This window comes from Durio zibethinus, chromosome 9 (genome assembly GCF_047325235.1).
Source record: "Durio zibethinus cultivar Kanyao isolate XHJ-2024 chromosome 9, ASM4732523v1, whole genome shotgun sequence".
Taxonomy (NCBI): Eukaryota; Viridiplantae; Streptophyta; class Magnoliopsida; order Malvales; family Malvaceae; genus Durio; species Durio zibethinus.
In genome coordinates this window covers 10,448,495-10,463,743 of record NC_143170.1, presented here as the reverse complement: position 1 = coordinate 10,463,743, position 15,249 = coordinate 10,448,495, and the positions used below count along the sequence as shown (strand labels likewise).

At 30.6% G+C, this 15,249-nt stretch overlaps 1 protein-coding gene across 2 annotated transcripts; it reads left to right on the top strand.

Annotated features, from left to right (window-relative positions):
• The first annotated feature begins 1,632 nt into the window (after positions 1-1,632).
• LOC111311159 (V-type proton ATPase subunit B 2-like) lies at positions 1,633-8,436 on the top strand. Of its 2 annotated transcripts, none has more exons than XM_022910552.2 (15): positions 1,633-1,688; positions 2,902-2,965; positions 3,202-3,257; positions 3,357-3,455; positions 3,671-3,730; positions 4,920-5,031; positions 5,137-5,345; positions 5,871-5,999; positions 6,137-6,274; positions 6,566-6,716; positions 6,815-6,897; positions 7,323-7,370; positions 7,595-7,648; positions 7,746-7,829; positions 7,934-8,436. In XM_022910552.2, exons 2-15 carry the CDS (start codon positions 2,911-2,913, stop codon positions 8,117-8,119), a joined length of 1,464 nt encoding a protein of 487 aa, XP_022766287.1. In that variant the 5' UTR covers positions 1,633-1,688; positions 2,902-2,910; the 3' UTR covers positions 8,120-8,436. The 2 variants fall into 2 exon arrangements, with proteins under 2 accessions (XP_022766287.1, XP_089621945.1); XM_089765819.1 differs by having other exon boundaries at positions 1,633-1,847.
• Positions 8,437-15,249: the final 6,813 nt, after the last annotated feature.

The window sequence follows — 15,249 nt, the reverse complement described above, 5'->3', positions numbered from 1 at the left end:
ACCTACTTTTATATTGTTATCTACACTTAACTTAACAAACTTCAAAAGTAGCAGGCAATGTATTTTTTGAAGACATGTACTTATAACATGTCGCTAGCTGTCATTATAGAGGATGTGTTACTGTTAGCTTGTCCATAAATTTACACATGGGCATTGGTTTGACTTTGATGCAAGGTGTGTGCTGGAATATTGTTGATGGTTGAAGAACTCTCAGAAAAAGCCAAACATGGGAGTTGCACCATAATCAACAAGGTTGTTCGACATAAGCCAAAATGAAATTTTGGAATTTGTGAATTTTAAGTGTATAGTTTTGTGGTGAAGTATGTTAATTCTCTTATTTGAGAATTGTAACTAGAAGACACAGTTGAGATAATATGCATTGAAGAAATCTTGAGGTTAGTCTTGTGAATTTGTATGTGAAGATTTATATAATATTAACTCAAATTTTAATTGAAATTAATTTGAATTTTAGTAAAATTTTATTGACTAGCGAATTACTTAGTGATTAAATTTATTTAAAAATAAATATACTTAATGGTAAGAACTCTTAATAAATTTTAATTCTTGATGATTGAGTAATGGATCTCTATTAATAGGTAATGCCATTTGTTTAATAAATTATAAGTAAGTATGCAAGTGAGAAAAAAATAAGAGAGACAAATAAGAGAAAATAGGATCGATAAAGAAGAACAAAAGAAAAAGAAATGTATTTTTATAATTTCTTAGAGTGTTTTTTTTTTTTTTTTTTGGCTTTTTATATGGTCTATTGTGTATCTAACGTAAGATTGTAAACAAAAAGAAAATAAAATTATAGGTAAGTCGTAATTTTATGTGATTGTAATAATTTTTTACATTATGGATATTGTCTTTCATGGCTCATGGTTTTTTTTTTTTTTATTTATTTAAAGTTTTTCATTTAAAATATTTTGTGTTGCTTTTTTGTTGCTGTTTGATCTTTTTGTAAAAGTAGATTCGGATAATGTGAAATTTCACACTATTCAAATATACCGCATTATTCGCATATATATATATATTTATATAGATAGAATGGTGGTTTTGCATATGAATTTTTCGGCAACAAAATAATGAATTTAGCAATGCTGTCAAATTCCCAAAATAATAAAGATGTTGATGAAATGCACTGGAACAAGGCTAAGTTAGTATTGTACAGTGACATGTTGGTGATCGGTGATGCGCCGGAAACTCAATCTCGTCACCTGCTAAACAGGGTGGTGAGAAGTGAAGAAATGACTTCGTTGGTGTGGACCTGGTTAATTTTGGGCCATCCAATCTCAAAAACAACAGCATCTGAGATAGAGGTAGGAACCCGAAGCTGGCCCAATGAACTAGCCTAGTCCAATCATCGTTCGCCCATACTACAAAAAGATTTTCTACACCCATTTTCTCCAAGTCGATCCGTTTTCCCAATCAATATCCGCCACGTCATCCATTTTTAATTGGATCCCTTACAAGCCAATTCGACTGGGAAAAAATTTACTGTGAGTGTTTCCTTTGCTCCCCTTGGATTATTACCATTACTGAAGTTAGTAATTAATATTTAATTATTTAATCAAAATTTTTATTTCTCGTTTATTTTTCTAATATATTAAATTTAATATTAGACCACAGGTTATCCTCCGTCCATCTCTCTCTCTTCTTCGCTGCTTTTCGAAACAAAAAAAGAAAGGGTAAATTCCTGTTCTTTTAATTTTTAATTTTGCTTTTTTTAGATCTTAATTTCCTTTCACTTCATTATAATTTTCTTCAATTAATCTCTTTAAACTAATCGCATCGAATTCAGTTCCACTCTCTTTCGGTTCGTTCCTCGGACTGATTTACATTTTTAAGTTGTTCAATTTTTCTTTCTGTTTACTTCTCTTATTTGTGCTTAATTTTGATCGATTTTTAATATCAGAAGTGTCTACTATTTTCTTTTTTAATTATTTTTTGTAAGGAATGTTACTTTCGGCACTTCGTTTCTGTTTGGGCACTGAGAAAATAAAGGAAAATAAATAAAAAAGAATTTTAATGTTTAATTCTAATTGTGTTTGAACCATTTCTGATCATTGAAGTTTCATGATCTGTGGCTTAGCTCATTAGTTAGTTAAGCCAAATAGAGTTTCACTCTTTAAATGGAAACAAGGTTTTCATTTTTATGAATTTAGAATGACGTGATTAGGACATATTGGTAGATAATGCATTCCAGATACTGATTACGATTAACAGTGTGTTTGGAATAAATAAGATTAATGGAATACATTTCATTGAATATATTTCAAGTGTAGCAAATTATGAAATTGAAATGATTTGAAAAATAGTGGAATTCATTCGTTCTAAATAAATATGTATTAGGGAATATTTTGTTGGCAACGGTTCAGTTTGTAATTTTGTTTGTTAAGATGCCGCTTGATTATCACTTCTACTACTTAATTTTGATTCCAGAAATAAAAAAGAAGCTTGTTTAGATACAAATGGAAAAATTATTTTTGAAGAATTAAAAATGAAAAATGTAACATGTAACTTGTATTGTGTATAGAACTTTGTGTTATAATTGCTGTTATATTTAGTCATTTAATAATTTTTAATCAATTGTAATTTTGCTTTCTACTGTTTTCTTTTGCTGTAAAACTCAAAGAAAATAGTAAAAAGGGAGTATCAAAAACAACAATCTAACAACTTCCTGTATTGTTAACTAATTTTCAAGCTTCTGGATTATTTTGCTAGTGTGTTTGAGAGAACAGAGCTTGACATGTTTAACTAATTTTCAAGCTTCTAGAGTTTTTTTTTAGAGTGGTTGAGAGTGAAAATTTTTGTCTTCCTTTTTTTAGTTATTTATCTATGTTTTACATTTCCTGCCCAGCTATGAATTTTCTGTCTTGTTGTGGCTTTCTTTCTTGACAGAACTACAAAATGGGTGTGGCAGAAAACAATCACGATATGGAGGGAACACTAGAGATTGGCATGGGTAAACTGTCTTGCTTTATACTAGCTGCATGATCATTATAAGCAACTTTGTTTGCTTATGTTCAAATGGATTTATGTTTTAGCTATAAAGTGAACGCTCTGTTTAATCATGAGGCTAAATTGTTGATAAGATTCTAGTTGAACTGCCACAAGCATTGCAACGAGCAGGATTTGTGGCATGAAAGAAATGGTAAAGTTCAAAGAATAGTTATTTTACTTTTCTTGAGTTGATTGCAGAGTATAGAACTGTTTCCGGAGTTGCTGGGCCGTTAGTAATCCTCGATAAAGTGAAGGCAAGTTCTGTTTTTCTCACTCATTGTCTAGTGTCATTCTCAAGCTTTTTTAATTTTGATTTCAACTCTTCATTATTTGAGGGTTCATGCTTTCTCTAGGGACCCAAATATCAAGAAATTGTTAATATTCGTTTAGGGGATGGAACTACCAGACGTGGTCAAGTCCTTGAAGTTGATGGAGAAAAAGCTGTTGTTCAGGTAATTTCTGTCTTAAACTCTCTAGCATTCCTCTGTAACTATGAGTTCCTATTATGTGCACTTTTACAGCCAAAATTAATAATGTCAACTAGTTCACCATGCAATGGGCTTATATTTATGGTGAGAGTTGTTATACCTTAGTCTGGTGCTGCAATTTCACTAACAGTGGAGGCATCTATTCCTTGTATGCTTTAATTATAACTCACTTGGGCCAGGTTTTTGAAGGAACATCTGGTATTGACAATAAATATACAACCGTGCAATTTACAGGAGAGGTATGTAACCTCCTCCTTTCCTTTTTTATGTTTAATCTTATTTTTGCATCTCTAAGTTTGAATAGCTTACCTTAAACACAGCTGAAAAATAATTGAAATAGCTGCTTTTTCTGTCTGGAAAATTTTAATTAAGATAACTGGTTTGCATCTTTTGCAAGATTGTATGTGTTTAGACATTGCAAGGCATGCTGACACATTTTAGTTGTTTCTTAAATCTTGAGGTATCTGGTTCTGTAATAGACTATGGGGGAAAATAAGTCTTGTAATTACTAGACCTTGTAGATATATCATGTTGTGCTGTGAAGCCAAGATTCTCTTATGGCATTATACCGGCTGTTATTGTTGTAATACTTTATCTTCTAAGTTTTATGTTATCAGCCCTGTATTGGTCTCTCAAATCAAATTAATGTTTGCAATTATCTTTAAATTACTGATTTAGTATATAGTTAGATTAGTTATTAATATTTCTGCCTACCACCATGGTTTGCAACCTTTAAAAAGGATGTAATACAAAGCACGTCATATACATTAGAGAGTAATTTTCACTTGCTTTATTAAGGTTAATAGCTAACAGTCTATTACTTGTTTGGGTTTCTTGGGAATGTTTTGTTTTTCCACCTCCAGCCTTTTTGCAAGGTTAAAGTTTATGCAATCAGGCCTTTGGAGTAGGCTTGTTTATATGTTTAGTGGTTTTTTGGACATAACAGTCATCAGGCATTGGCAGCTTATACAAACCATATATAAGCTTACTTGTTCCCATGCCCATAGAGGAACAAAAACAAGGCCCTTAGTATCATGTTTTGTATGATTTAGTTACCATGCCATCGTAGTGGTTTCACTAGGTTTTTGTTCGGTTTGTAAATTTGGAATATGCTTAAATGATAAACAAGTGTATTGAGGGAAGCACTTGTAAGAAATGGGAAAAAATAAAGGAAAAGAGCAACCGAGTTTTGCAGTGTCTTTAAAATTAGTTTTAGTATTTCTGTTTGCTACTTCCTGATTCTTTTCAATCATTTATTGTGTCTAACTTTTGTAATAATCAGTAGGAAGCATGGTAGCTAGGTAGAAGAAAACTGGGAAGAGCCTGTTTTCAGTGCATTTAGAAAATTATTCCATTTTTACCCTTGTACATTGCTGTACTGTTTTGAACTCATTTGCGTGTGTTCCTTGTTCTGACTCTATTTTGTAGGTGTTAAAAACTCCTGTCTCCTTGGATATGCTTGGGCGCATTTTCAATGGCTCTGGCAAGCCAATAGATAATGGTCCACCTATCTTGCCTGAGGCATATTTGGATATCTCTGGTAGGCAGTGTTGTGAAATGAATAATATTGGAACAGTATAAGTTGCTTGTAATCAGCAGTTTGTTAGTTGCTGCATTACTTATCCTTCAATCTATTACTTTGTAGGGAGTTCAATTAATCCTAGTGAGAGAACTTATCCTGAAGAAATGATACAGACAGGGATTTCAACAATTGATGTCATGAATTCAATTGCTAGAGGGCAAAAAATCCCTCTCTTTTCTGCTGCTGGTCTTCCCCATAACGAAATTGCTGCTCAGATTTGTCGTCAGGCTGGTTTGGTGAAACGATTGGAGAAGTCTGGAGATCTGCTTGAGGTAAAGTTCAAGTACTAATATTGATTGGCTAGTAATAATTTGACATCCTTGATGGTTTAGATAAGTTAACGAGCTAATGGTACTATATGCATGGATTATATCTCTTTCTAAAACATAGCCTGATATAAATTTCTGCATTTACTTTATTACTATGTTCAAATTGGACTCTTTGATGCTTGCTCAGTGCAATTTAATGGAAGCAATGAAATTTGTCATGGTCGCTGATAAATTATAAATTTATGATTAAGTTTTCTTTTAAGTGGCATTTTAATTTTCTAATATGTCATAACTAGTTGTTTGTCCCTTTGGAGTGAACTCAAAATTGAAGATACATAAAAAATTAACATCTTGCACTTTGTGTTAGTTGTTATCAGTTACCGCTAATATTTCTCACTACTGAAAGGATGAGTTATTTGTCCTAGATATGGCTGTTTATCTTTCTACCTTTCTTACTTTCTTTTTGATTGTTTTGGGCCCTTACTGCTAGGTTCATAGAAAGCTGATTGTTTCACTCACCTGATTCAGGATGGCGAAGAAGATAATTTTGCAATTGTGTTCGCAGCTATGGGTGTAAACATGGAGACTGCACAGTTTTTCAAACGTGACTTTGAGGAAAATGGCTCAATGGAGAGAGTGACCCTTTTCCTAAACCTGGTATGTTTCAATTTGAGATACAAAGGCTTTATTCATTTATTTGTTTTAAATGAGAAAGGTGCATGGGTGGGGAGGTTGCAGCTATTGTAAAAAATTTATTTATAGCTGGAAATTAACTTCTGCTATGTTCTCTACAGGCTAATGACCCCACAATTGAACGTATTATTACTCCTCGTATTGCTCTCACTACTGCAGAATACTTGGCATATGAATGTGGGAAGCATGTTCTTGTGATCCTTACAGACATGAGTTCTTATGCTGATGCTCTCCGTGAGGTAACAAAAAGCAACCATGTCTCATTTATTCAATCTCTCTGGTGTGCATGACTACTAGCTGTGGAAACCAGAGATCCATGAACCCTTATATGATATTCTTCACTATCGTTTATGATTTTGGTTGCTCTTACATTCTTGATATTTAATACATGCATTTCAGAAATGTATGCAGCTCCCAAAAGCTTTTATGTGAATGCTGGAAGTTTGTTGTCTTTAATCATCTTAAATTTATATGAGGTTTTATAGAAATTTATGCCCTTTGTGTGAGACAAACTATTATTGCTACTGCAGGTATCTGCTGCCCGAGAAGAAGTACCTGGAAGACGTGGATATCCTGGGTACATGTATACAGATTTGGCCACAATATACGAGCGTGCTGGACGAATTGAAGGGCGAAAGGGTTCTATCACGCAAATTCCAATTCTTACTATGCCAAATGATGGTAATGCATCTTTTAATTATATCAATTTTTTGCACCAACATGCTTGCTTTAATGTTAATTCTGATTCATGACTTCAATCAATTTATCTTTTTTGGCAGATATTACACATCCCACTCCGGATCTTACTGGATATATCACAGAGGGGCAAATATACATTGACAGGCAGCTCCATAATAGACAGGTAATGTCAAAACTAGCCTGTGCATGCTGTCAACTTGTGTATCTGGGAGGTATGCAGGTTCACAAATTATCATCATGATTCTCATCAATTTATGCATGAAATTTTATTTCTAATATTCTGTTTTCTATAGAAACTGTATCTTCTCCATCCTTGCATTGCTTTAGTAAATTTCTCAAGGTGACTTTGGGTTGAATGTGGCTCATTGTGGTTTGTGATTTGATGGCCTGTAACTTGGTTGCTTAAATGGTTGATTTCAGTGTCAACAATATTCTCTATATCTGTTTTCAAAGTGGGTTTTGGTGCATATGGTTTTCTTCTTCGTATGGATAACATTGTAGTTGATTTGCGTCAATTAACAAATTCTTCATAACATTTTAGTTGATTTGTGTCAATTAACAAACTCTTCGACTTTCTGAATCGGACAGATATACCCACCAATCAATGTGCTTCCATCGCTGTCTCGTCTCATGAAGGTGAGGATAGCTGTCATTTGTTCAAACTCTTGATTGTGCTAGAGGATTGTATTGCGTCAGTCAAGATGAAAAGTATACAAATCGTGACTTACTATGAAGTGTTATCATTGTTCTCTCTCTCTCTCTCTCTCTCTCTCTATATATATATATATTTATATATATATATTTATATATATATATATATTTATATATATATATGTATGTATGTATGTATATATTGGCAGAGTGCAATTGGTGAGGGGATGACACGAAGGGATCACGCGGATGTTTCTAACCAGGTCTGATTGCATGGTTATAGTGGCATAATTTCAATCCTCTATTTGATGTAAAGGCATCTAACTTTTGCTTTTGTTTGTCAATCGTTTTAACTTTCAGCTGTATGCAAATTATGCTATTGGGAAGGATGTGCAGGCCATGAAAGCTGTGGTTGGAGAGGAAGCACTTTCTTCCGAGGATCTGGTTACCCTCTTTCCCATTACCTTATCAATTTTCTTGCACCATTTTTTTTTTGGGTCAAGTAATTTCTTAAAAAGAACCTAATTTGATGTCCTTGAAAGTAACAGCTATACTTGGAGTTCTTGGATAAATTTGAAAGGAAATTTGTCACCCAAGGAGCATATGACACCCGCAATATCTTTCAGTCACTCGATTTGGCATGGATGCTTCTTCGCATATTTCCTCGTGAACTTCTCCACCGTATACCAGCAAAAACTCTTGACCAATACTACAATCGAGATGCAGCTAATTGAAGGAGACAAAAACTCATGCTCCCTCTTGGTCGTCTTTGCGTGTTGTTTATTTGCCTCTTTCATTCGTAAGTTGCCATCTTCCACTGTTCAAATAATAATGGTTGAATTCCAGCTAGGGCTCCCCATGAAAGCCATATGGGTAGCAAACAAGAGATAAAAATATTCAGCGACTCTTTGTGTTGGTTTTACTTTTCCTCTAGATATAATTTTTTGTGTTGCGTGTTCTATCTTCCTATTAATTTTGAAATCCAGTTGGTTTGGATTGTTGTATCGATGAGGAAATACAGACCAAGGCCAGTGCTTCCAAACTGCTTTTAGCTGTTTTGCTTTTCTTTTATTTTCTTTGTATAGAATTTGTTTAGTATGTGATGATAAAAGCATTTGAGACAATCGACGAGTTCTATCATGTTGAACAAAATCGTTGAAAAAATTAAAGAAGATTGGAAGGTAAAGTGTAAAAATATCAGAAGTTAACCACCTTCAATTGGTCGATGTTCCATGGAGTTCCTTAGGTAAAATGAGAATTTCATTAATTTAGAAGGAAAAAAGTTTTGAAAAAAGAAAAAAAAAAAAAAAACAAACCCAACATGCTATGGTCGGGACATCTTTGGTATGTTCCAATTTTGATACAACCTCTAGCTAGATGCTAATTTTCAAGCATCCACGCTAATTTAACATTTTGGTTAAATTTTAATTAACACTTTTTAAGTATTTGTTTACACACAATATAAGTTATGTAGCACACAATGTAAGCTAAGTAGTCTATCAGAATGTTGGAGGTTTTTTTTATATCAGTAATCCAAATTTAAATCTCGATAATTTCAACCATCAAAAGAAAACAATCTAAAACTAATTTAACATTTTGGTTAAATTTCAATTCACATTTTTAACTAACTATTTTTATTTACAATGAAATTTGGTGAATTTGAAGTCAAATAATAATTTAAAAAAAATGTGAAGTACAATTTTTTAAATTTGTTGGGTATAAGTTTTGATGAGTTATTTTATTAATAAAAAATATTTTTTAAATTTAATTTTAAAAAATATATTAAAATTTTAAATATATTATTATTTTATTAATAAAATAATACTTAAATTGACTAACAAAATTATGTTTGAATTGGCTTTTAAAAAGGACAATATTACATATCTAACAATATATTATTTTTATACGCATGTTGCTATGAGTGACGTGGACTTTTAAATATTGTTTTTTACTTTTTTTTTATGGTTATTTATTCTTGTGATGAAAAGAGTTTTTCTTTTAACTTATAAACAATGAATTAACTTTTAACATTCTGAAGATAACTACCGGTAACATTTTTTATATATTTGTATCAGAAAATATGTACGATTCCTTGGTTTCCTTTTCTTCTTAAAGTTTTTTTAATTTTTGAAAGCAAAATTATGATAAATCTCCTAAGTCCAAATTTTCATCGAAAAAAATTTTTGCAAAATTTCTATCTTCCTTCTCCCTCATTTCTTTAACAAAATTTATTGGCTTCTTATCATTCCTTTCAAAAATAAAGTAAAAGATATTCGAAAACAATTGAAATAAGGATTATTAGCTCAAATGATTGAATAAACCAAGAAAGAAGTGCATTGATTAATTATAAATTTTAATAAATTGATTGCCAATTAACACAAAATTCACAAAAAAATATTTTTAGGCAAATAAACACAATATATAAGCACAATAGTAATAATCTTGACAAATAAAGAGATAGAATTGGGGAATCAAATATTGAGATATTTAAAGGTTTAGTTCATCTTTAAAAAGCCTGCATCCTTTCTTTTAACGTCACTTACCAAGGAGTTCAATTCACTATCAAGATGTTGAATGTTGCAACCTAACTCTTTCGAAGCTCTATATAATCAATAAGATCCCTTAACGATTATCGTCCTCTTAAGCTCACAATCTCATGATACAAATCTTTAAAGTGTTTTTTGCAAACTTAAAAATCTCTCTAAAATTAGATGTTTGCTAATTTGAAATACAAATGAATGTTATGAAATATATCAAAAGAAAAATGAGTACAAGATTAAATTTTCTACTCTTTTCACACAACAAGATACTCTTTAATACTTGAAGAAAATGAAGGATGGAAGCAATCAATTTTCTTGGCTATTGATGGCTTGTAATTTGGTTGAATACTACATTTTATACGTAGAAAGGAGAAAAGAGTCATTGGTTTCATTTAATGTTTGGAGCATCTGTAAATAACAAGAAAAATATGACAGTTCAAGCTTGTCAAAGTTGAACTGACTGATCTTGTCTTGAAAGTGATCAATTGGTTCTAGCTTAAAAGCAAAAACGTACAAGCTTTTAAAACAGACTTAATCAATCAAGTGGCATACTCGATCAATCTTATGGCACACCTAATCGATCCTCTATATTGAGTTATATTGAGTGATCAATCTTTTATGTTGGGTGATCGATCCATTTTGATATTTTTGAAACAAATTTGGCTACTAAAAAAAAATCGATCAATTCATACAGACAAGATGGATCAAGTCTTGAAACCTTTGAACCAATCAATGGGATAGGACCAATTGGTTTTCATAAAAATTGCATGAAAAAGCTTTCTAGTTGAATACATGTCGATCCTATGAAAAAGAGGATCATTGGGTGCTTAAAAGGATTGATTCCTCCAATGTAATTTTGGTCAAATTCATTTTTTTTAAACCATAGAAAAAGGATTGTTTTTGTTTCAAAATCATTTTTTACTAGATAAAAGGCTAGAAAAACATATAAATTAAGTTCAAATCAATTTAATTCAATTTTAGCAAATTTTTGTTTTGTCATTTCAAAATACTTATCAATTCAAGCCTAACAATCTCTTTCTTTTTGATATGACAAAACTAATAAATAAAATTTGCTTTAAAAATATTTTCCTTTTGAAAAATAAGCTCCCCTTGAATATAAGCATGATTAAAAAAATAAAGAGCCAATTTTCAACAAGCATTCAACAAGTATATAAGGAAAAAATCTATCCATTTCATTGTTAGCACAATAAATATTTATCGAGATATTAATAACATTAATAGGACCTAGACACTTTCAATAGCATATATTCATTAAAGCACAAGTCTCCATTTTTTGTTATTAGCACAAAACAATTCAAATTCAAGCTTTCCCTTTTGTTATTTAAAACTTTCCCCTTTAGAAACATATAAGCAATAAGCAAATATAACAAATGACAAATTTTCATAAGTCTACTCCTTTTTATCATAGTAAAACAAAAATCTCAACCACAAAAATTTGATAATCAATTTAAGACAACAAAATGATATAGCAATTCAATCTCAATACTATAACCCATCATAGCAACATAATACCATTTAATTCGAATAACTACCAATGGTAATATAACACACAATAAAATACAAACTTATGGAAATGAAATGCCTATGCCATTGATAAAATTATGCAAAGTGCCAATATTAAAGCTACAATAAAATTTATCTTTAAGAAAATTAAGAACTTAAAAAAATAAAAATGTAGAAAAAATAGTTCGACTTGGCATCAAGAATAGGTCAAGATGAATGAGGTTAAGGTGGAAAGTGTTGAAAATGTTGCTCCATTGCAATCCTTGTTTGTCGAATCAATTATGGCATTTTAAGTGAGTTCTATATTTTCAAGCTTGGAATTCATATCCCCAACTAAATAATTTAGACTATTCATTTGGGTTATGATTACTTGTAGAGCACTTTAAGTATCAAACTTTGAACTTCAAAGGCCTCTTGTGGATCATCTTGAACTTTATGTTCTTTTCTTTGCTCAAATCTAATTTCATTCTTTCTAATCTACACACCATCATCATTTTGAATTATCCCATGCTATAAATAGTATGAACTTTAATAATGCTACATGAATCATTAGGTGCAATCCTCTATCACTCTTTGTGTTGATACCTAATTTCTTCAATAAGTTGCTAATGGTTATCCCATAAACCAAAGTGTAGTCCTTATTTTGCATAACCATCATCATACCATTTGGAAATAAAGTGACTGGATTAGGTTTTTCTTCATCTTAATCTTATACATCCACCAATAATCTTGTTTCTTAATGGTGAAGAGTATTGTGTTTCAAAGGGTGATAACAGATAAGTCACTATAAAATGAAGCAATCTATCATGCATAAGTAACCTAAAAGTTTGAGTTGGAGCAATCCTCAAATTATCATTTTCAAAAGTATCTTAAACCAATCCAATCTATCACACCTAGTATTTGTATCTCTAACATCATCTAGCATGGATGCCTTAACCAATAATTGTTTGTTTACTATAATGTCTTTACCCATCACATATGTTCTAAACTTATCATCACAATGTCTATTTCCATATCCATTAACCTTAATACAATTAGCATTACTATAGAATACCCTAACTAAATTTTCAAACACAATTCCTTACATGCTAAAATAATTAATCCAACCAAATGTTTCAAAAGAATGCAAGTATGAAAATTCAATAGATTGGAGAAATTCAAGATTGATTACCCTTTCTTGCTTGATTTCTCTATGAACAAAATGAGTCTCATATCTTTCATTTACTACAAGGTTTTCAAAATTTTGGTTGAAAAAAGATGAGCTAGAGGCTTTCCTTGAAGAATTTTTTCTTATGACAAGGGGAGTTCTAGTCTTAAGAGCCATGGAGGAATTTGAAATTTTGAATAAGAGAAAATAGATGGCTTTTTTTTTTATGGAATTGTTGATAAAATTGAAGAGTATTGGTGATAGGAAAGATTATATATTTGTGAAAGAAAAATGTGATGAGTGAAAGGGTGTTTTTGATTGAAAGCTTAAAAAAACATTAATTTTTTTTAGAGAGAGAAATAAAAAGGAAGATTTTTTAGTGATTTAAAGATATTTGAAGATGAATTTTGTAATAAATCAAGTGGGAAATATGAATTTTGTAAGAAATTTTAGTTGAAAGTGATTTTTTTGTTGAATTTATGGCTTGAAGACTTAAAGTTTGAGAGAAAATAAAATGAGAAAGAAGAGAGAATGAGAATTTATAGAATATGCTTATTACTCAATGGGAGAGTTTACGGAATATGTATACTATAAGCAAAAAGGAGGAGAACATTAACAAAAAGGGGCATAGCTTTAATGAATATGTGAATATTTGCTAATGAGTTTTTGCTATGACAAAAGAGAGTAATATTTTATGGATAATTTTGCTTGTGCTTTGATATACAAATATGTGTGTGTGTGCTTAATTGTTATATATTCTACAATTTTGCTTGTGCTTTGATATATAAATGTGTGTGTGCTTAATTATTATATATGCTTTAACATATGTATATTGAGTTGTGTTGAATCAGGTTGAGATGCATTTGTTGAGAGAAAGAATTTATTAAGTTTTGTTATGCATTGTTTAAATGGGAGTTTTTCAAAATGATTTTTGAAAATGGCTTTCAAAACCCTAAAATGATTTTCATCAAGCAAATTTATCTTTAAGTTTTATCATATTAAAAAAGGGGAGATTGTTAGCCTTAAATTGATGCTTAGTTCGAAATGACAAAAACATTAAACTAAATATGCTTGATTATGATTTTGCAAATAAATTTATTTAGTACTTGTTCTTAAGTTTTATTATTTTGTACTAAATACATAATATGTTTTTTAAAATGATATTTAATTTGCTAAAACTTGAAAAAATGTTTTAAACTCAAAATGAAAATGTTTTAAAGTGATTTATAAAGTGAAAAATGATTTAAGATCAAAAACCAACTTTTTTTCATGTTTAAAGAAGGTTTTATACAAGCTTGCAAAAAAAAAAATCGATCACTTGGTTTACATGATTGATATTCTGGTTGATTAGATTGATCCCCTGAAATATAGGATCAATCATGTCTAAGGTTTGGAAAAATCAATTGATCCCTTAAGGAAATAAATCGATCAATTTTTTATCCAAAAAGCCATAAAATTACAAACTAGCCAAAAAGGATCGATTGGGTAAAGTAAGGGATCGATCGAGTCCAAAAAAGGATCGATCATTTCTAGCCCAAAAAGCTTTAAAAGACTAGTTTTTCAAAAGTTCAACATTATTTTCATCACCAATCCATCCCCAACAACTACAAACTCATTTTCTCTATAAATAAAGTATTTCGACACACAATGGAGTAAGATGAAACAAGAAAGCAGGCACAAACAAGCCATATATTCATATCTCACAATAAATCAAAAGTTCAAAAGCTTAAAGTTTATATCTTTTGTATTTGTTGTATCTAAGTTATCTTTATTGTTCATTCATAATTTCTTATACTTTATTAGGCAAACACTAAACTTTAGAGAGGTATTCTTAATTTGCAAAATATTTAAGCTATTTTGTAACTAAAAAGTGAGGCATCCTCCTGAATAGGTTAAGAGTTTTTGTAGAAAGTCATTTGGTGAGATTAGTGGTAACTACCTTAGTCTTGAAAGGTAGGGAATCGGAGCTTACTATCTTAGCCTAAAAAGATAATGAGTGAGAGGTTGCTATTTTAAACCTTGAAAAAGATAGGGATTGAAATGTTAATCATTTAATGGATTGATCTTGGCCAGAAGATAAGGGAAAGGACATAGGTGCTTTTGGAAAAAGATCGAATTTTTATAAATCTTTGAGTTTAATTTTTCAATTGTTACACTCTTTACTTTCATTGTTATTTATATTTGCTTCAAGATACATTAATTGTTGTTCATTGCATTATATTTTCATCAAAGAACATATTGATTTTAATTTTTCATTCAATTTATTGAAATCTAATTTTGAGAAAGAATTTAAAAAATATCTAATTCACCCTCCTTTTGGATTGCTATCGACACTTAAGCTAACAATGATTTTGTCGATGGGTTTGATAAAGGATCAAGGCAAACAGATTTCAATCTAGATATATACTTAATCTTTTTACTACTTTGAAACTTTTTTGTATATACCCATATTAGATTTTTCTTTTGGTAAGGTTCATGTTTGGTTGATTCAGAAGGTCCATTACCTTTTTTTTTTTTTTAATTTTACTAATACGGTTTGAAAATTATTCAGGAAATTTATGTTAATATTTTGTTTTGGATGCGAAGAAATAAGCGATTGCTTAAAGAGAAAAATTATGTATTTGAATTGTCAAAAAATAATGACACAAGTATT

Coding starts and splice junctions, on each gene's coding strand:
- LOC111311159 (XM_022910552.2), top strand. CDS start 2,911: ATGGGTGTGGCAGAAAACAATCACGATATGGAGGGAACACTAGAGATT. Junction 2,966..3,201: donor AACACTAGAGATTGGCATGG/GTAAACTGTCTT, acceptor AGTTGATTGCAG/AGTATAGAACTGTTTCCGGA. Junction 6,275..6,565: donor ATGCTGATGCTCTCCGTGAG/GTAACAAAAAGC, acceptor TTGCTACTGCAG/GTATCTGCTGCCCGAGAAGA.